The 14,977-nt window shown below is 40.0% G+C and overlaps 1 protein-coding gene across 3 annotated transcripts in view; it reads left to right on the forward strand.

Annotated features, from left to right (window-relative positions):
- Positions 1-14,977, forward strand: part of LOC126203342 (protein angel homolog 2) — a 184,639-nt gene that overhangs the window by 15,116 nt on the left and 154,546 nt on the right. For all 3 annotated transcript variants that reach the window (XM_049937628.1, XM_049937629.1, XM_049937627.1), the window contains one exon: positions 3,758-3,829. In XM_049937628.1, the coding sequence (XP_049793585.1) occupies positions 3,758-3,829 (72 nt within the window). The remainder of the gene's footprint in view (positions 1-3,757; positions 3,830-14,977) is intronic.

Below are 14,977 nucleotides of genomic sequence, written 5' to 3' on the forward strand. Positions count from 1 at the left end.
CGACTTAATTCGACTACATTCCATGATCCTTGTTTTGCTTTTGTTGATGTTCATCTTATATCCTCCTTTCAAGACACTGTCCATTCCGTTCAACTGCTCTTCCAAGTCCTTTGCCGTCTGTGACAGAATTTTTAACATAGGGATTTTAAATATTTCTCAATGCCACTGACAATATGTTATTCATATCTGCAGTGGTGTGAGAAGTAAGCTGGGGCATTCATATGTTTCTTTGTTTGTAAAGGAACATTTGAAAGTGGGAGTTCAGCATTTGTGCCTTTACAACACCGAATTTCAGTTCCTGCATCATCCATCAGTGTCTGAACAATAACTTTGCTGCTACTGATTGCCTTTACATATGACCAAAATATCTTGTTTTTGTGTGAAACCTGTTGATAAGATTCTGCTTTGGTAGTCATTGCCCTCTTGGTAGCCAAGTGTGCTTCACTCTGCATCTCATTACCATGGCCCAATACTTACCTATTATGCAGAAGTAGCTGTTTCTTCAGGAGTTTCTTTAGAGTGACTTGTTTGTTGTGGAGGGTCTTTCCGATCATGAACTGGTCTGTAAGTACATGCTTATCTAGTGCGTGGTCAATTATTCTTTTAAACATGAGCCACAGCTCTTCTGCACGCACAGAAGTAAATGTCTTGAGCTTGTATTTAAGACCCTACTTGCTTCTTTATCTAGTTTGCTGAACATGTAAATCTCTCTTCTTTGTTTAGTTGCTCTTCACACTTTGGTAGTCATTATTTGTACAACTGCCTCATGCTCCCTGATGCTAGTTTCTATGTGGGTATACTCAGGAAAGGTCAGGTCTGTTTGTTGACATGAGATGTAATATATTCTCATAATGAGCGGGCGTACAAATTGTCTGTTGTAGATGGCTTCCAGAGAGAATTAGGTAATAACTTCCTCCTTTTTTGTTTGTTGTTTCCTATTTTGCAGTATTCCATCTCCTACATTGTTACTTCCTTTTTTCTGTCTATATGGATCCCGATTTCTTATTTATTTTATTTTGAATGCCTGCTAAATTTGGTATTTTATTCTTAAAAAAGTTTCTTTCTGTTACATCCACATGTTATTCATAGTTTTCCTTTTTTTATAAGCAGACTTTACTTGAGTATCATGGAACACATCTTTAAATATTTTAAAATTTCAAATAAAAGATTCACAAATGTAAAAAAAAAAAAAAAATCAGTTGTAACAGTCGAAAATGATGATAGCATGAAAATAACAATAAAAGTAATACATTTAGTAAACATGCAGCAAAAAATTTAATTCATTTTATTGAGTGTAATAATCACAAACAAGTGGGGAAGGTAGTTAGTTAGTACCATGCCATTGTTCTGTTATTTGTGCCTAAATGACTATTTCTCTTAAAGAATAGGAGTTGTCAGCCATGGTGTACCAGTAGGAATCACCACCTCGATTAATTCAGAATACCCTATTTGAAGTTGTTGTATCAGGAAAACAGCTCTAAATCTTCTTACATGTACAATTTCTACTCACTTTGATATTCGTTTTTGGAGATCACAGTTCGTGCTATGGTAACAGGGTTACAGAAACATTCTCATAATTCACGCAATGTAGACTATTCATTTACAAAAATTGTAAATAGTGATAGTTCAGTCATATTCGTGTGTGACATTAATATATTCTGCTATCATTCCTGCCTATAGGTATGACGTATTGCTTTCCGTGTACTAGGAAGTCCGCATTCCAGTCACATAAAATATGTGATATGTAGTTGGCAAGAAGTGATTTCATTGATTATAGTGCAGAATTGTATTAAAGTGTTTCTGTAACAACTTTTAGAATGCACGAGGATTGTTACAGAGGAATCATTGGGTTTCCAAAAGATACATAATGGACTTTTTGCCTACTGTAATTATAAAAGAATTGTTTATATGTGTGTAATACAGTTGTGCAGTTCCACACATCTGTAGTTCTTAATAAAGAGCAGCAGTTTGTGATTGTTTACTGATGATGCAATGGTGTACAGGAAGGTGTCACCATAGAGTGACTTTAGCAGGATACAAGATGATTTGGGTAAAATTTCTAGTTGGTGTGAAGAAGAGCAGCTTGCTCTAAATGTAGAAAACTGGAAGTTAACACAGATAAGTTGGAAAAACAATCCCATAATGTTCAAATACACAGTTACTAGTATGATGCTTTACACAGTCACATCGATTAAATATTTAGGTGTAATGTTGTAAAGCAATATGAAATAGAACAAACACTTAAGGATAGTAGTAGGGAAAGTGAATAGTCGACTTTGGTTTATTGGGAGAATTTTAGAGAAATGTGGTTCATTTCTAAAGGAGGCTCTGTATAGAACACTTTTGCAACCTATTCTTGAGTACTGCTCAGGTGTTTGGGATCCCTACCAGGCTGTTAAAAATAGGTGTGTAGGACAATGAAAGATTTATAAAAATAAAACAGAGTGAAGGGAAGAGTAGCTACAGTGAAAAAATGTTGAGACTGAAGAAATTAATGTAAATTAAGGCCAGTTGGGTGGTGAGAACCAAGGTAAAGTTGTAGCACTAGTTTCCACCTCTGGAGTTCTGAGAAACTGATGTCTGGGGGAAGAATCCAGATGGCGCATGTGATGAAACAGGCCCCAAGGTCACGATTGTCATATTGTAGCATATGCTCCGCAACAGGATATTGCTTGTTGCCAGTTTTCTACACCTTTCATTGTGTTGTCTGACCCCCTCCCACCTCTGTTACGTACAGTGCACTTAGCTTTTCACTCTTATTAACTTGTGCATGATGTTTAAGCAGTAATCTCTGTTTTATATATTACCCTGTCTTCCACCTTTAAACTCTCAAGTTTTCAAATCTTGTCCGATGCAGTCCCCAACAATGAGTCTTTCCTTCTCGTCCCATGTGGTAAGTCTTCCCTGACCTGCAGTTCTTGGTGACTTTCCCAAAATCTACCCATTTAGAGTCCTCTCCAGTCCTATTCCTTCACCCCTCTTCCTTTCCCTTCAACTGTTCTACCTGAAGAATGAGCCACTGGCTCTGGAACTTACCTAATTACAACCTTCTTTTATATGTGTGTTCTGCCAACACTTGGTGAGTAGATTTTTTTTTTATCTATCCAGTTAAATTATAATTTCTCACTTTATTGCATATGCTATGTGATACTAATAAGCAATTTTGAATACACATATTTAGTGCATCATGTCTTGCAACTCATAAATATTCAATGAAAGTATTGGTTCACATATGAAAATGTCTTTCGTATAAATGGAATGTTCGTATTATGAAAGATACTATAGAGCTTCATGTCAGATTATCAGAAGAATCAACACCATAAAGTGTCCCATAAGAATCTGTTGCTTGATTCAAAGCTTTCTGGGTTGTGTTGCATCCATACCTTCAATTTTACTCAATAGAGTATGTTTATTTATGTATGCCACAACTAGTTTCCTTTAAAAGATAATTTTTATTGCAACCTATAATTATTTGTGTAGTGAATAATGAGAAAAATATTTTTCTGCAGTTATGTAACAATGAATGTGCATGAAGAGGACTGACATTCTCACACAGGACACATGAAAGAAATGGACCTTTATCTCTCATTCTTACTTAATTAAGCCCTTCATTTTGCAGCTTAGTATTTTATGTCAAGTTTTGTTTTTTATTTATTTGCTGCAAAAACTCATTTCCATATGTTCCACACATTTTGAAGTAGATACACTACTATTTTATTGTTTAATATTTTAATATTTTGCCATTTCTGGGTTACAGGTGCAGAATGCAACAGTAAAATATCCCGAAATTGGGAGTTTACACCCAATGGATCAAATATGTATTACTCAGGTGATTACTCTTTTTTTCATGTGAAATATCTTATTTCAGCTAGATGGGGAAATGCACTAGCTCATTAACATCATTTGGAAAGTAGTCTTACATTGTGGACAACAAAGTAGTTTTTGACAGATGCTTCAAAAGGTAACACACACACACACACACACACACACACACACACACACACACACACACTGGAACTTTGGGATAAAAAAACAACACATCGTATATTACAGACACTTAAATGTAGTGATTTGTGATAATGACTGAAAGTTAAACTTGGTAGGGGTTAGTGAAGTGGATTGGAAAATGGTTAGTGAAGTGGATTGGAAAATGAACAGTTACATAAATAAAAATAAGTAGCTGGACTCAGCCACACATTGCAGTGACTCATTCTGGTTAAATGGGAATGAAAGTGAAGAACATGTTTAATTTCTCACAGTGCTGACTTGTTTGCTGGCATATTAGCAGCAGATGTTGGGGTGATTTTCGGAAACTGGGCAATGCTTCACAGTTGCTCATTATTTATGGGTGCTGGGTATATCTCATAACTCCTTCTTTCCCACCCACCCCCCTCTTTGTGCATCCCCTCTCCTCCCTCTCCCTTTTTTCATCTCCTCCTCTTCTCTCTTTGTCCATCTCCTTTTCCTGTTCCTTCTCTCTGTGCATAACCCCCCCCCCCCTCCTCCCTCTGTCCCATTTCCTGCCGCCCTTCTCTAGCATCTTTATCACTGTTTCTGAGCTTGAGCCTTGTTTGTTGTTATTGAAACAAAACCTTGGGTGTGAACTGGAGCTGATTAAAGTGATTGGGTAAATCAGTTGAGACCATTGGTACACAGGGCATGAGAGAGGCCTCTCCAGCTGCTGGATCTATGAGGATAGGAACTTCAGTTACTGTATTTCTTATAATTTAAACTGCTAATGGAACAAAGTTTTGGGTGGTTCAGACTCAATATTATAAACATATGCCTATAAGTCATAAATACAACATTGTCATTTAAAACGGTATGTAGCGTGTCCATCTGGATGTTTATTAGTTAATAAATTTGAAGTAAATCAGTCAGACTTTCAGAGATTTTTGGTAACATTTCCCTCTAAGTATTACATGCGCCGCTCCAGTAGGTATAAACTACACATATTCAAATGCAAAGTTGTGCCAAAATTTCAAAGCAATTAGTGAAGAACTTTCAGAGACTTGAGATTTTTGAGCAAATGAATGTTTACATATTGATTTATGTTGTTCATTATACACTGAAGCGCCAAAAAAACTGGCATAGGCATGTGTATTCAAATACTGAGATACTTAAACAGGCAGAATACAGTGCTGCGGTCGGCAATGCTTATATAAGACAACAAGTGTCTGGCGCAGTTGTTAGCTTGGTTACTGCTGCTAAAATGGCAGGTTACCAAGATTTAAGGGAGTTTGAAGGTGGTGTTATCATCTTCACACAAGCAATAGGATACAGCATCTCCGAGGTAGCAATGAAGTGGGGATTTTTCTGTACTACCGTTTCACGAGTGTACTATGAATATCAGGAAACTGGTAAAACATCAAATCCCCAACATCACTGCAGCCAGAAAAAGATCCTGCGAGAATGGGACCAATGATGACTGAAGAGAATCGTTCAATGTGCAGAAGTGCAACCCTTCCGCAGATTGCTGCAGATTTCAATGCTGGACCATCAACAAGTGTCAACATGCGAATGTTCATCGGAACATCATTGGTATGGGCTTTCGGAGCCGAAGGCCCACTCGTGTACCCTTCATGACTGTATGACACAAAGCTTTACACCTCACCTGGGCCCGTCAATGCCGACATTGGATTCTTGATGACTGGAAGCATGTTGCCTAGTCAGACAAGTCTCATTTCCAATTGTATCGAGCAGATGGACATGTACTGGTGTGGAGACAACCTCATGAATCCATGGACCCTGCATTTCAGCAGGGACTGTCCAATCTGGTGGAGGCTCTGTAATGGTGTGGGGCATGTGCAGGTGGAGTGATATAGGACCCCTGATATGTCTAGATAAGACTCTTGACAGGTGACACATACATAAGCATCCTGTCTGATCACCTGCATCGATTCATGTCTATTGTGCATTCCAACGGACGTGGGCAATTCCAGCAGGACAATGTGACCCCCACACGTCCGGAATTGCTACAGAGTGGCTCCAGGAAGACTCTTCTGAGTTTAAACACTTCTGCTGGCCACCAAACTCCCCAGACATGAACATTATTGAGCGCATCTGGGATGCCTTGTAACATGCTATTCAGAAGAGATCTCCACCCCGTCTTACTCCTACAGGTTTATGGACAGCCCTGCAGATTCATGGTGTCAGTTCCATCCAGCACTTCTTCAGACAATACTTGAGTAAATGCCACGTTGTGTTGCAGCACTTCTGCGTGCTCGCTGGGGCCCTACTTGATATTATGTAGGTGTACCAATTTCTTTGGCTCTCCAGTGTATATAGAGAATAGGTTTGTAAGAACAACATAAGTAAATAGTATAAGAGGTATTGACTTATTTATAGATCAGAAACTATGTTACATATACCCAATAGAGCAGGGTTGGCCATGGCATGCCAAACTGCACATGAACATGGTGTGTTGGCTTAAGCTCAGGTCTGTTCGGTACTAATTGGAAGTACTTGATACGGCACGACATTTCGTTTAGCATTGCGGCATGGTATTTTTCAGTAGGCATGACTTCCTTCAGTTTGATAGAATCATGGTGTCAGCACCATTTACCATCTGCTATTTGTTGGTGGTATAAAGGAAGTTTACAGCTCCACTGGCTGTTTGCACAAAAGGAGGCAATTGGCAATCTAATCTCATGACTTGAAAATGAATGTGAATGACAGGAGAAAAGTAGAATAATTTTCAATACCTGTTACGTGTCGTACAGTTACATAATCAACAGGTATCGCAAAATTGCTTTGTAATAATACTACAAGATCAAGCAGAAAGAATTTAAATGATTCAGTTGAATATGAAAGTGCAAAAAATTATAATAATCAACAGATAGGACTCATTGTTCCGTGCATCAAGAAGCACTTGGTGCTGAATTTGGAGATACGGATCACATGATGAAATTTGTGGTACGAATAGTCAATTTTCTGAAGTCACACACGTCATTCCATTTCAGTTGCAACAGGTTTCGATGGAATTGAATGCAGAGCATGGAGACTTTACACCTTGGTTAAGTCGAGGGGCATGTCTGGAAAGATTTTTCGACTTGAATTTGTGAAGGAGAAAGGAGTGCTATTCTTGAATTTGTGAAGGAGAAAGGAGTGCAGGAACGAAAATAAGAACATCTGGAATGCATTGCAGACCTCACATTTTAAGTGGACATTACTGCACACTGCCCACAGTAAGACACTGCAGTGTGAGAAACAATATATTTCTAATTTTATTAAAATGTTTTTAAAAAGAAAATCACCTTGTGGAAGGGACAAATTCTGATGAGAGACGCCATGCATTTCCATAAACTCACTGGTGTTAAAGAAAATGTGAGGTTTGAAGAAACTTGTTGGCATGACTTCCTTCAGTTTGGTAGAATCATGGTGTCAGCACCATTTACCATCTGCTATTTGTTGGTGGTATAAAGGAAGTTTACAGCTCCACTGGCTGTTTGCACAAAAGGAGGCAATTGGCAATCTAATCTCATGACTTGAAAATGAATGGGAATGACAGGAGAAAAGTAGAATAATTTTCAATACCTGTTATGTGTCGTACAGTTACATAATCAACAGGTATCGCAAAATTGCTTTGTAATAATACTACAAGATCAAGCAGAAAGAATTCAAATGATTCAGTTGAATATGAAAGAATAGTTTTCTAAACATTTTATGGGCACTGCCAGTCTTGCATTTGTTTTTGAGATTGTTTGCTGTTCCAGTCGAACACACCCATTTGCATTTGCAGATGGAGCTGATTCATCTCCAGTGCAACTCACATTTAAAAGATAAATTATTTTACCATAAAACTGTCTGGGAGCTCTACATTGTTTTCTTTGGGAAGTGTCTGTATCTCCATCGTGAGGTTGCAGACTTGACAAAATATTTTGATCAACATACATGTGTGAAAGGCTTTTTGCAGTTATGAAACTAAATAAGCCCTCAATTACATGGCAACCTTAGTGCGAAAATCTGAAATTTTCTGTGTCTGTCCTTGGATCGATAGTTTGTACCAGATAAAAATTATGTTTAAAGAATGCCAAAAACAAAACTGAAAATACATTTTGTTCGTGACCTGAGTTGTTGAGAATTATGAAATATAAAGTCAGGTTGTATGCAGTGCAACTGCATTGCCGTTTAAATGTGACACGTTTACAGTTTCCCCCATTTTCTCTCTGCTCAAACTCGGGTAGCTTGCTGTAGCAGTGAAAGAAGAGTGCAGCCAGGTGAGAGAGCTAAGACACTCATGCCAAAGCATCACTTGCATGCCAAATCCTTGGCTGTCCCTGCTTTAGAACTGTCAAATTGTGAGCATCTTGGTATTACTACATCTCACATGCTCTTCTAAATAGTCACAGATATTTTCTGTGGGATTAAGATCAGGCGGTTTAGCGGGAGTAGTCAAGGTGCCAGTGTGTTCATCAAACAAGGAACGTGTGCATTGTGAATGTGCTTGTTGTAATCTTGAAAGAAAGGTGTGTCCATAGCTTACACAGGATGTAGAAGAAACAAGGAGTTATTGGGTGTCAGTGCACTTGACACTTTACACCATTTGAACATAGGCAAAAATTGCAACTCGTGGAACCACACTACACACCTGCAGTTGGCTACTGTTAAATTTATTTGTTGTATGGTCCGCCGAAGACATGCAGCTGCGAGCAATGGCCATTTGCTAGATAACAGACTTAAGATGTCCGTTAATTGCAGTTCCCAGTACTATGTCGGTTCAGAAACTTGTTGAGATCTTCATAATTCAGTGACAGCATTGACTAGGTGTAACACTTGTGACCATTTCCTGTCTTTTAGGATCCTATTATGACAACTGTGTTACACTCTGTGAAAGGTACACCATTCCTTGTGAATGTGTTGAACAGTCCCCATTGATACCCTAACAAACAAGGCAGTTTCATTCATAATGTGGTCATGGGTGAACACAAGATATCCTCATTGTGAAACTGCCACGTCAACCCAAGCTAATGCATCGATTCCATGTAATCGACTGACACTTCACTAACATGGCAGTTAGTGGTAGATTGTCACATGATTGCCTGGTGCTACAGTGCGCGTCATTTATGACGGCGGCCAAGTTTAGGTTCGTTCTGCGCATCTGAAGTCACAAAACACAGTCAGCCAATGAACAGAGAACGACATTGCCAGAGCTCAACTGCAGTGCAGAGCATGGACGGGTGTCTTCAGGTTTGGAAACATTCAGTCATAAATAAAGTAATAGAACAAAAGCAATGTCTTGATAGCAGATTTTCTTTTATAGAAAGTTTGGAAAAAGCATTCTTTATACCAATTGCTTCATAGTCTATTAATTAATTAAACCAAACAAGCAATAAGCCTCCTAATTCAGGCGGAAAGGTGTTTGTATCAATCTCACGAACCGCTTTTTCGCAATAAAGAACAACAGTAATTGTTTATTTCCTATTGTACTTCGACGAAGCGTGAGTAATTCATAGTCATAGCAACAGTGTTTGTTGGATTTTTGCGTGACATTTAGAGTTCTCAAGGAATTTCATTGATTGGCGATCTGCGTTAGCGTAGTGGTTAAGGTGTTGGGCTGCTAAGCGAAAGGTTAAGAGTTCAAACCTTGTGCAGTGCTTAATATTTTCTTTATTTAAAAACAATATCGAAGTGTCTTACTTCACGAATTTTATTCGTTTGAATGTAATTTTTTGAAATTTCTAGTGCTTTTTCTCTTCATTAACCCTTTCACTGCTACAAAAACGTGCTCCCCGCATTCCGCGCTGTGCAGACACATGGTGTTCCGACTGCTTTGACACACATATCATTTGATTTCACAAAAACTATTTGGCCCAAAAATTTGATTTTTACACATCTTCTTGATTGATACCTTCCTCCCATAAATGACTTAATTTTGTTTCGATGTTCAACGCAGTTATTGTGCGGCATTAAATGTAGTAAACCATTGCACGAAATTTTGAAGAGTTTGCAGAGGTAAAAGTCTATAGCGTATACTTTCCGTATGATCGATTTTAGTTGCTACAATGTTGAGAATGAAATGTGGACAAGATACCTAAAGTTCATATAAAATTTACTGTATAACAATATCTCATTTAATTTAAGTACCAGATAGGTGTCATATGTAATATTGAGAAATATTCCGTCTTTCGCGACTGTAATAAAAGTTTTATTTACACCGGGCGTGTTTGGCTTTCCTTCATGAACTGCATGCTCCTCCCTAAACGTTAAGTTTGCGAACTATACTAAACTATGGTGCTGCTTCTCTTGGCGCATGCATCGTGTGCAACTGGCAACACAGCAGTCTCCCGCGTCTGGACGGGCATGCGCGAGCCGCCAAGATAAAAGAATTGAACTATAGTTCTGCATCATCTGCAGCACTTCAAAGCAGCCGGCCGCGGTGGTCTCGCGGTTCTAGGCGCGCAGTCCGGAACCGTGCGACTGCTATGGTCGCAGGTTCGAATCCTGCCTCGGGCATGGATGTGTGTGATGTCCTTAGGTTGGTTAGGTTTCAGTAGTTTTAAGTTCTAGGGGACTGATAACCACAGCAGTTGAGTCCCATAGTGCTCAGAGCCATTTGAACCACTTCAAAGCAATCAGTGTGCTGTTTCAAGCGGGTGACTGTTTTGTATGGTGAGCTTACAACAGGTGCGGAAAACTGTGTGTTCTTCAAAGGAAATCTAAGAAAAAGGATCATGAAAAATAAAAATCATCTTGGAACTGAATTCCACACAAAATAGAACCATATTAAACTCTCAGTCAGCTTCATTCCTCATCTGATCAGATTTATTCCAAAGTGTGTAGTGGTGAAGGAAGGCTGCAGCCAGGTGAGAGAGCTATGACACTCACGGCTAAGCATCGCTTGCATGCCAAATCCTTAGCTGTCCCTGCCTTAGAGCTATCAAATTCTGGGCATGTGCAAGTAGTTGAGGTGTCCTGCTTAGGCACATTCAAGATAATTGCAAGAGAAGTCAATGATGCACTGGTGTGTAGCGAGTATGGGCACGACATGGCAGTAGTCTAGTGATTAGCATTTGAGTTCCTTAACCGGTGGATGGCTGGATAAAGTGTTCCTGAAAATGCATACGTCATGATTTGTGAAATCAATATCTACAACTGAGTAAAGTATTCGGAACTGCTTTGCACCTGGATACTTCGACCTGTGGACACAGATAGCAGCTCTATATGGCAATTAACTGGCATAATGGTGAGACATTGCTAATGTAGCAGGAACAAATTATGTATGTGTGAATTTTTAAAAATTACAAAATTGACATTTTTAATGCAAAAAATGGAGGTGACTCCAGATACTTTGACTGCTGCGGATGATGTATGTCATAAAGATTCAATTTATAATACAATTGCAAAATGTCAGTTAAAAGTTGTGTACATACACTGGGATAGTCTTCTTCAAGAAGCGGACCTTACTGATACAGAATCATGAACAGTGACTTCTGCAGATACAATGGTGATTGGAGAAAAACTTTATCGGTCTACTATTGACATGTTAGGACAAAACATACTTATTACTGATCAGAACCTCATTCTTTCTGAGGAAGTAGATGAAGGGGTTCCATTCCACAAAGTTTAAGGTTTCTCTGATCAGGAGGATAATGAGCTGGCTGCAAAGAAGGCAAAAGCCGGATATATTCTGCTGGAAACACAAATAAAAGTATGAAGTTGACAAAAGAACATGCAACCTTGCAAGTACAGACTCTACAAGGTTCGTGCAAATAGATGTGATTTTTCATTCTTTTAGTTTTCAAATGTCATATATGTGAAATAATATGACAAGGCTTGAAAAAAAGTTATGCATTAAAAAAAAGTTGTGTGGGGATCTATCGTGAGCCACCAGTTACGGAACTTGAATGCTAACCACTTGACTTCTGCCATTTCGGGCTCAGTAGCAATGTGCCAGTACATATGCAGCACATATAACTTCTCTTGCAATTTTCTCAAAACTGCCTAAGTAGTATGCCTTACTACTTACACATTATGGTGTCCTGATGGACTACTAAAACTGTACATAGTTTGAAGTGATCCAAACGTCATGGCATCCCCTTGTAAGAGACAGCTGCTTTTAGCTTTCAAAAATCCAAACAAATATACTTTAATCACTGTCTTGTTCCAATAAATGTATCATAACAAAAGGGAAAATCTGGAAAGTTTGAACAGTTGTAGCAGTTGAAAGATGAAATCAATAAAATCCCCAAAGCAGGTGTCAAAATACAGGAGATTATAAATTTAATTGCTGTGACCCTCCTACAACCAAATCAAGTCTTACATTAAATTTGAATGTAAACAAATTAACATTATGTGTTAAATAAACTAAGATCTTTTTACCACATTTTTAAATGCAGAATTGAAGTTTGGAATCTAAAAATTAATAGCTAAAAAAATTGTCTGGGGAACTTCAGAGAACAAATAGGAAAGAAGAAACTATTCTGCAAAATCCTATGATACTATTTCATGCACAAAAGAATAAATAATAAATGAACTAGACTCATGCGAAACTAAATTAGAAATTAATGTCTACATGCTTCAGAAAATGTCCCCAGAAACGAAAGACTTGGGGGATCCCCAAACCCAGAATTCACAAATTTCAAATAGATCACTGGGTGCAGGTGCTGAGTCTGATTGGCACAACAAAAAGACTGTCTCAAATAAAGCTTTCAGTCAGTAAGGCCTTAGTCAAAAATAGAACACACACACACACACACACACCTGCAGTCTCAGGCAACTGAAGCCACACTGCGAGCAGTGCATGATGGGAGTGGTGACTGGTTGGGGGTAAGGAGGTGGCTGGGACGGGGAGGAGGAGGAGGAATAGTAGAGTAGGGGTGGCGGACAGTGAAGTGCTGCTGGGGAGAGCACAGGAATGATGTGGAGAGAGGGTAGGGCAGCTATGTGCAGTCAGGAGATCAGACGGAGGGCAGGATAGTGGTGGGGGGTTGGTGGAAAAGGAGAGAAGTAAAAAGACTGGGTGCAATGGTGGGATGAGGGCTGAGTAGTGCTGGAGTGGGAACAAGGAAGGGGCTGGATGGGTGAGGACAATGACAAATGAGGGTTCAGGCCAGGAGGGTTACGAGAATGTAGGATATATTGCAGGGAAAGTTCCCAATTGCACAATTCAGAAAAGGTGGTGGTGGTGGTGGGGGGGGGGGGGGAGGGGGGAAGGATCATATAGCACAGACTGTGGAGCAGTCACTTAAATGAAGGATGTCTTGTTTGGCAGCGTGCTCAGCAACAGGATGGTCCACTTGTTTCTTGGCCACAGTTTGTCAGTGGTCATTCATGTGGACAGACAACTTGCCGGTTGTCAAGCCCACATAGAGTGCAGGACAGTGGTTGCAGCTTAGCTTGTAAATCACATGACTGGTTTCACAGATAGCCCTGCCTTTGATGAGATAAGTTATGCATGTGACGGGACTGGAGTAGGTGGTGGCGAGAGAATGTATGGGACAAGTCTTGCATCCAGGTCTGATGCAGGGGTAAGGGGTTGGGAGAGGGGGTTGTGATGGACAAGAGTATATTGTGTAGATTCAGTGGACGGTGGAATACTACTGTGGGAGGGGTGGGAAGGATAGTGGGCAGGACATTTCTCATTTCAGAACAAGAGTAGAAGTGGTCAAAACCCTGGCAGAGAATGTTATTCAGTTGCTCCAGTCGTCGGTAGTACTGAGTTAAGAGGGGAATGCTCCTCTGTGGCTGACCAGTGGGACTTTGGGAGGTTGTGGAAGACTGGAAAGATAAGGCATGGGAGATTTGTTTTTGTACAAAGTTAGGAGGATGATTATGGTCTGTGAAAGTTTCAGTGAGACCCTTGGTATATTTCGAGAGGAACTGCCCGTCACTGCAGGTGCCATGACCACGGGTGGCTAGGCTGTATGGAAGGGACTTTAGGTATGGAAGAGGTGGCAGCTGTCAAAGGGAGGTATCACTGGTGGTTAGTAGGTTTGATATGGATAGAGGTACTGATGTAGCCCTCTTTGAGGTGGAGGTCAACATCTAGGAAGATGGCTTGTTGGGTTGAGTAGGACCAGGTGAAGCAAACAGGGGAGAAGTTGTTGAGTTTCTGAAGGAATATGGATAGGATATCCTCACCCTCAATCCAGATCGCAAAGATGTCAGTGAATCTGAACCAGGTCTAATCTCCTGACTGCACATAGCTGCCCTACCTGCTCTGCACCTCATACCTGCACTCTCCCCAGCAGCACTTCACTGTCTGCCACCCTTACCCTACTATCTTTCCCTCTCCCTGCCCCAGTCTCCTCCTTACCCCCAACCAATCGCCACTCCCGTCATGCACTGAAGCTGCTGCTCGCAGTGTGGCTTCATTTGCCTGTGACTGCAGTCATGTTTGTGAGTTGCATTTGCATAAGAGTGTGTGTGTTTGTCGGCTATTTTTGATGAAGGCCTTACTGGCTGAAATCTTTATTTGTGACAGTCATTTTGTTGTGCCTATCCGTGACTCACAATCTCAGGTATATAGTAAGTATCAGCTTTCCTTTTCATAATATTGTTACATTCCATCCTGGATTTTCCATTGTTTGAAATAGATCACTTGGAAATATCTAGACAGAACAAGAATGAAAGAGAATCAACATTGGAACAGATCACTATTTATGAAAAAAATTAATTAGCCCCATAGAAATGTTAAAAAGGAATTCCCAAGGATCAGAAATCTGGGTGGCACAAAGATCCAAGAAAAATACTCAACATTCTCTCAAACATTGAAGGAAATCATGAAGTTCTTCCTCCTCCTCCTCCTCCTCCTCCTCCCTGTGCACTCCTGAAGGCTGGCCCAGGCATCTGAGGCATAACAGGTGACTGTACTGTAATGCGTAATTCCCTGCCCTGGGTCGACAGGTAGGGTTTGCACATACCCCCGGTACAAGCCAGACCCAGGGAGGGGTGATTGCCTGAGTTGTTACCTTCCCAAAATGCCAATAGGTATCTCTGTCAGGTGTTCAGGAGATGTGACTTGAGGTTTGAACAG

This window comes from Schistocerca nitens, chromosome 9 (genome assembly GCF_023898315.1).
Source record: "Schistocerca nitens isolate TAMUIC-IGC-003100 chromosome 9, iqSchNite1.1, whole genome shotgun sequence".
Lineage (NCBI taxonomy): Eukaryota > Metazoa > Arthropoda > Insecta > Orthoptera > Acrididae > Schistocerca > Schistocerca nitens.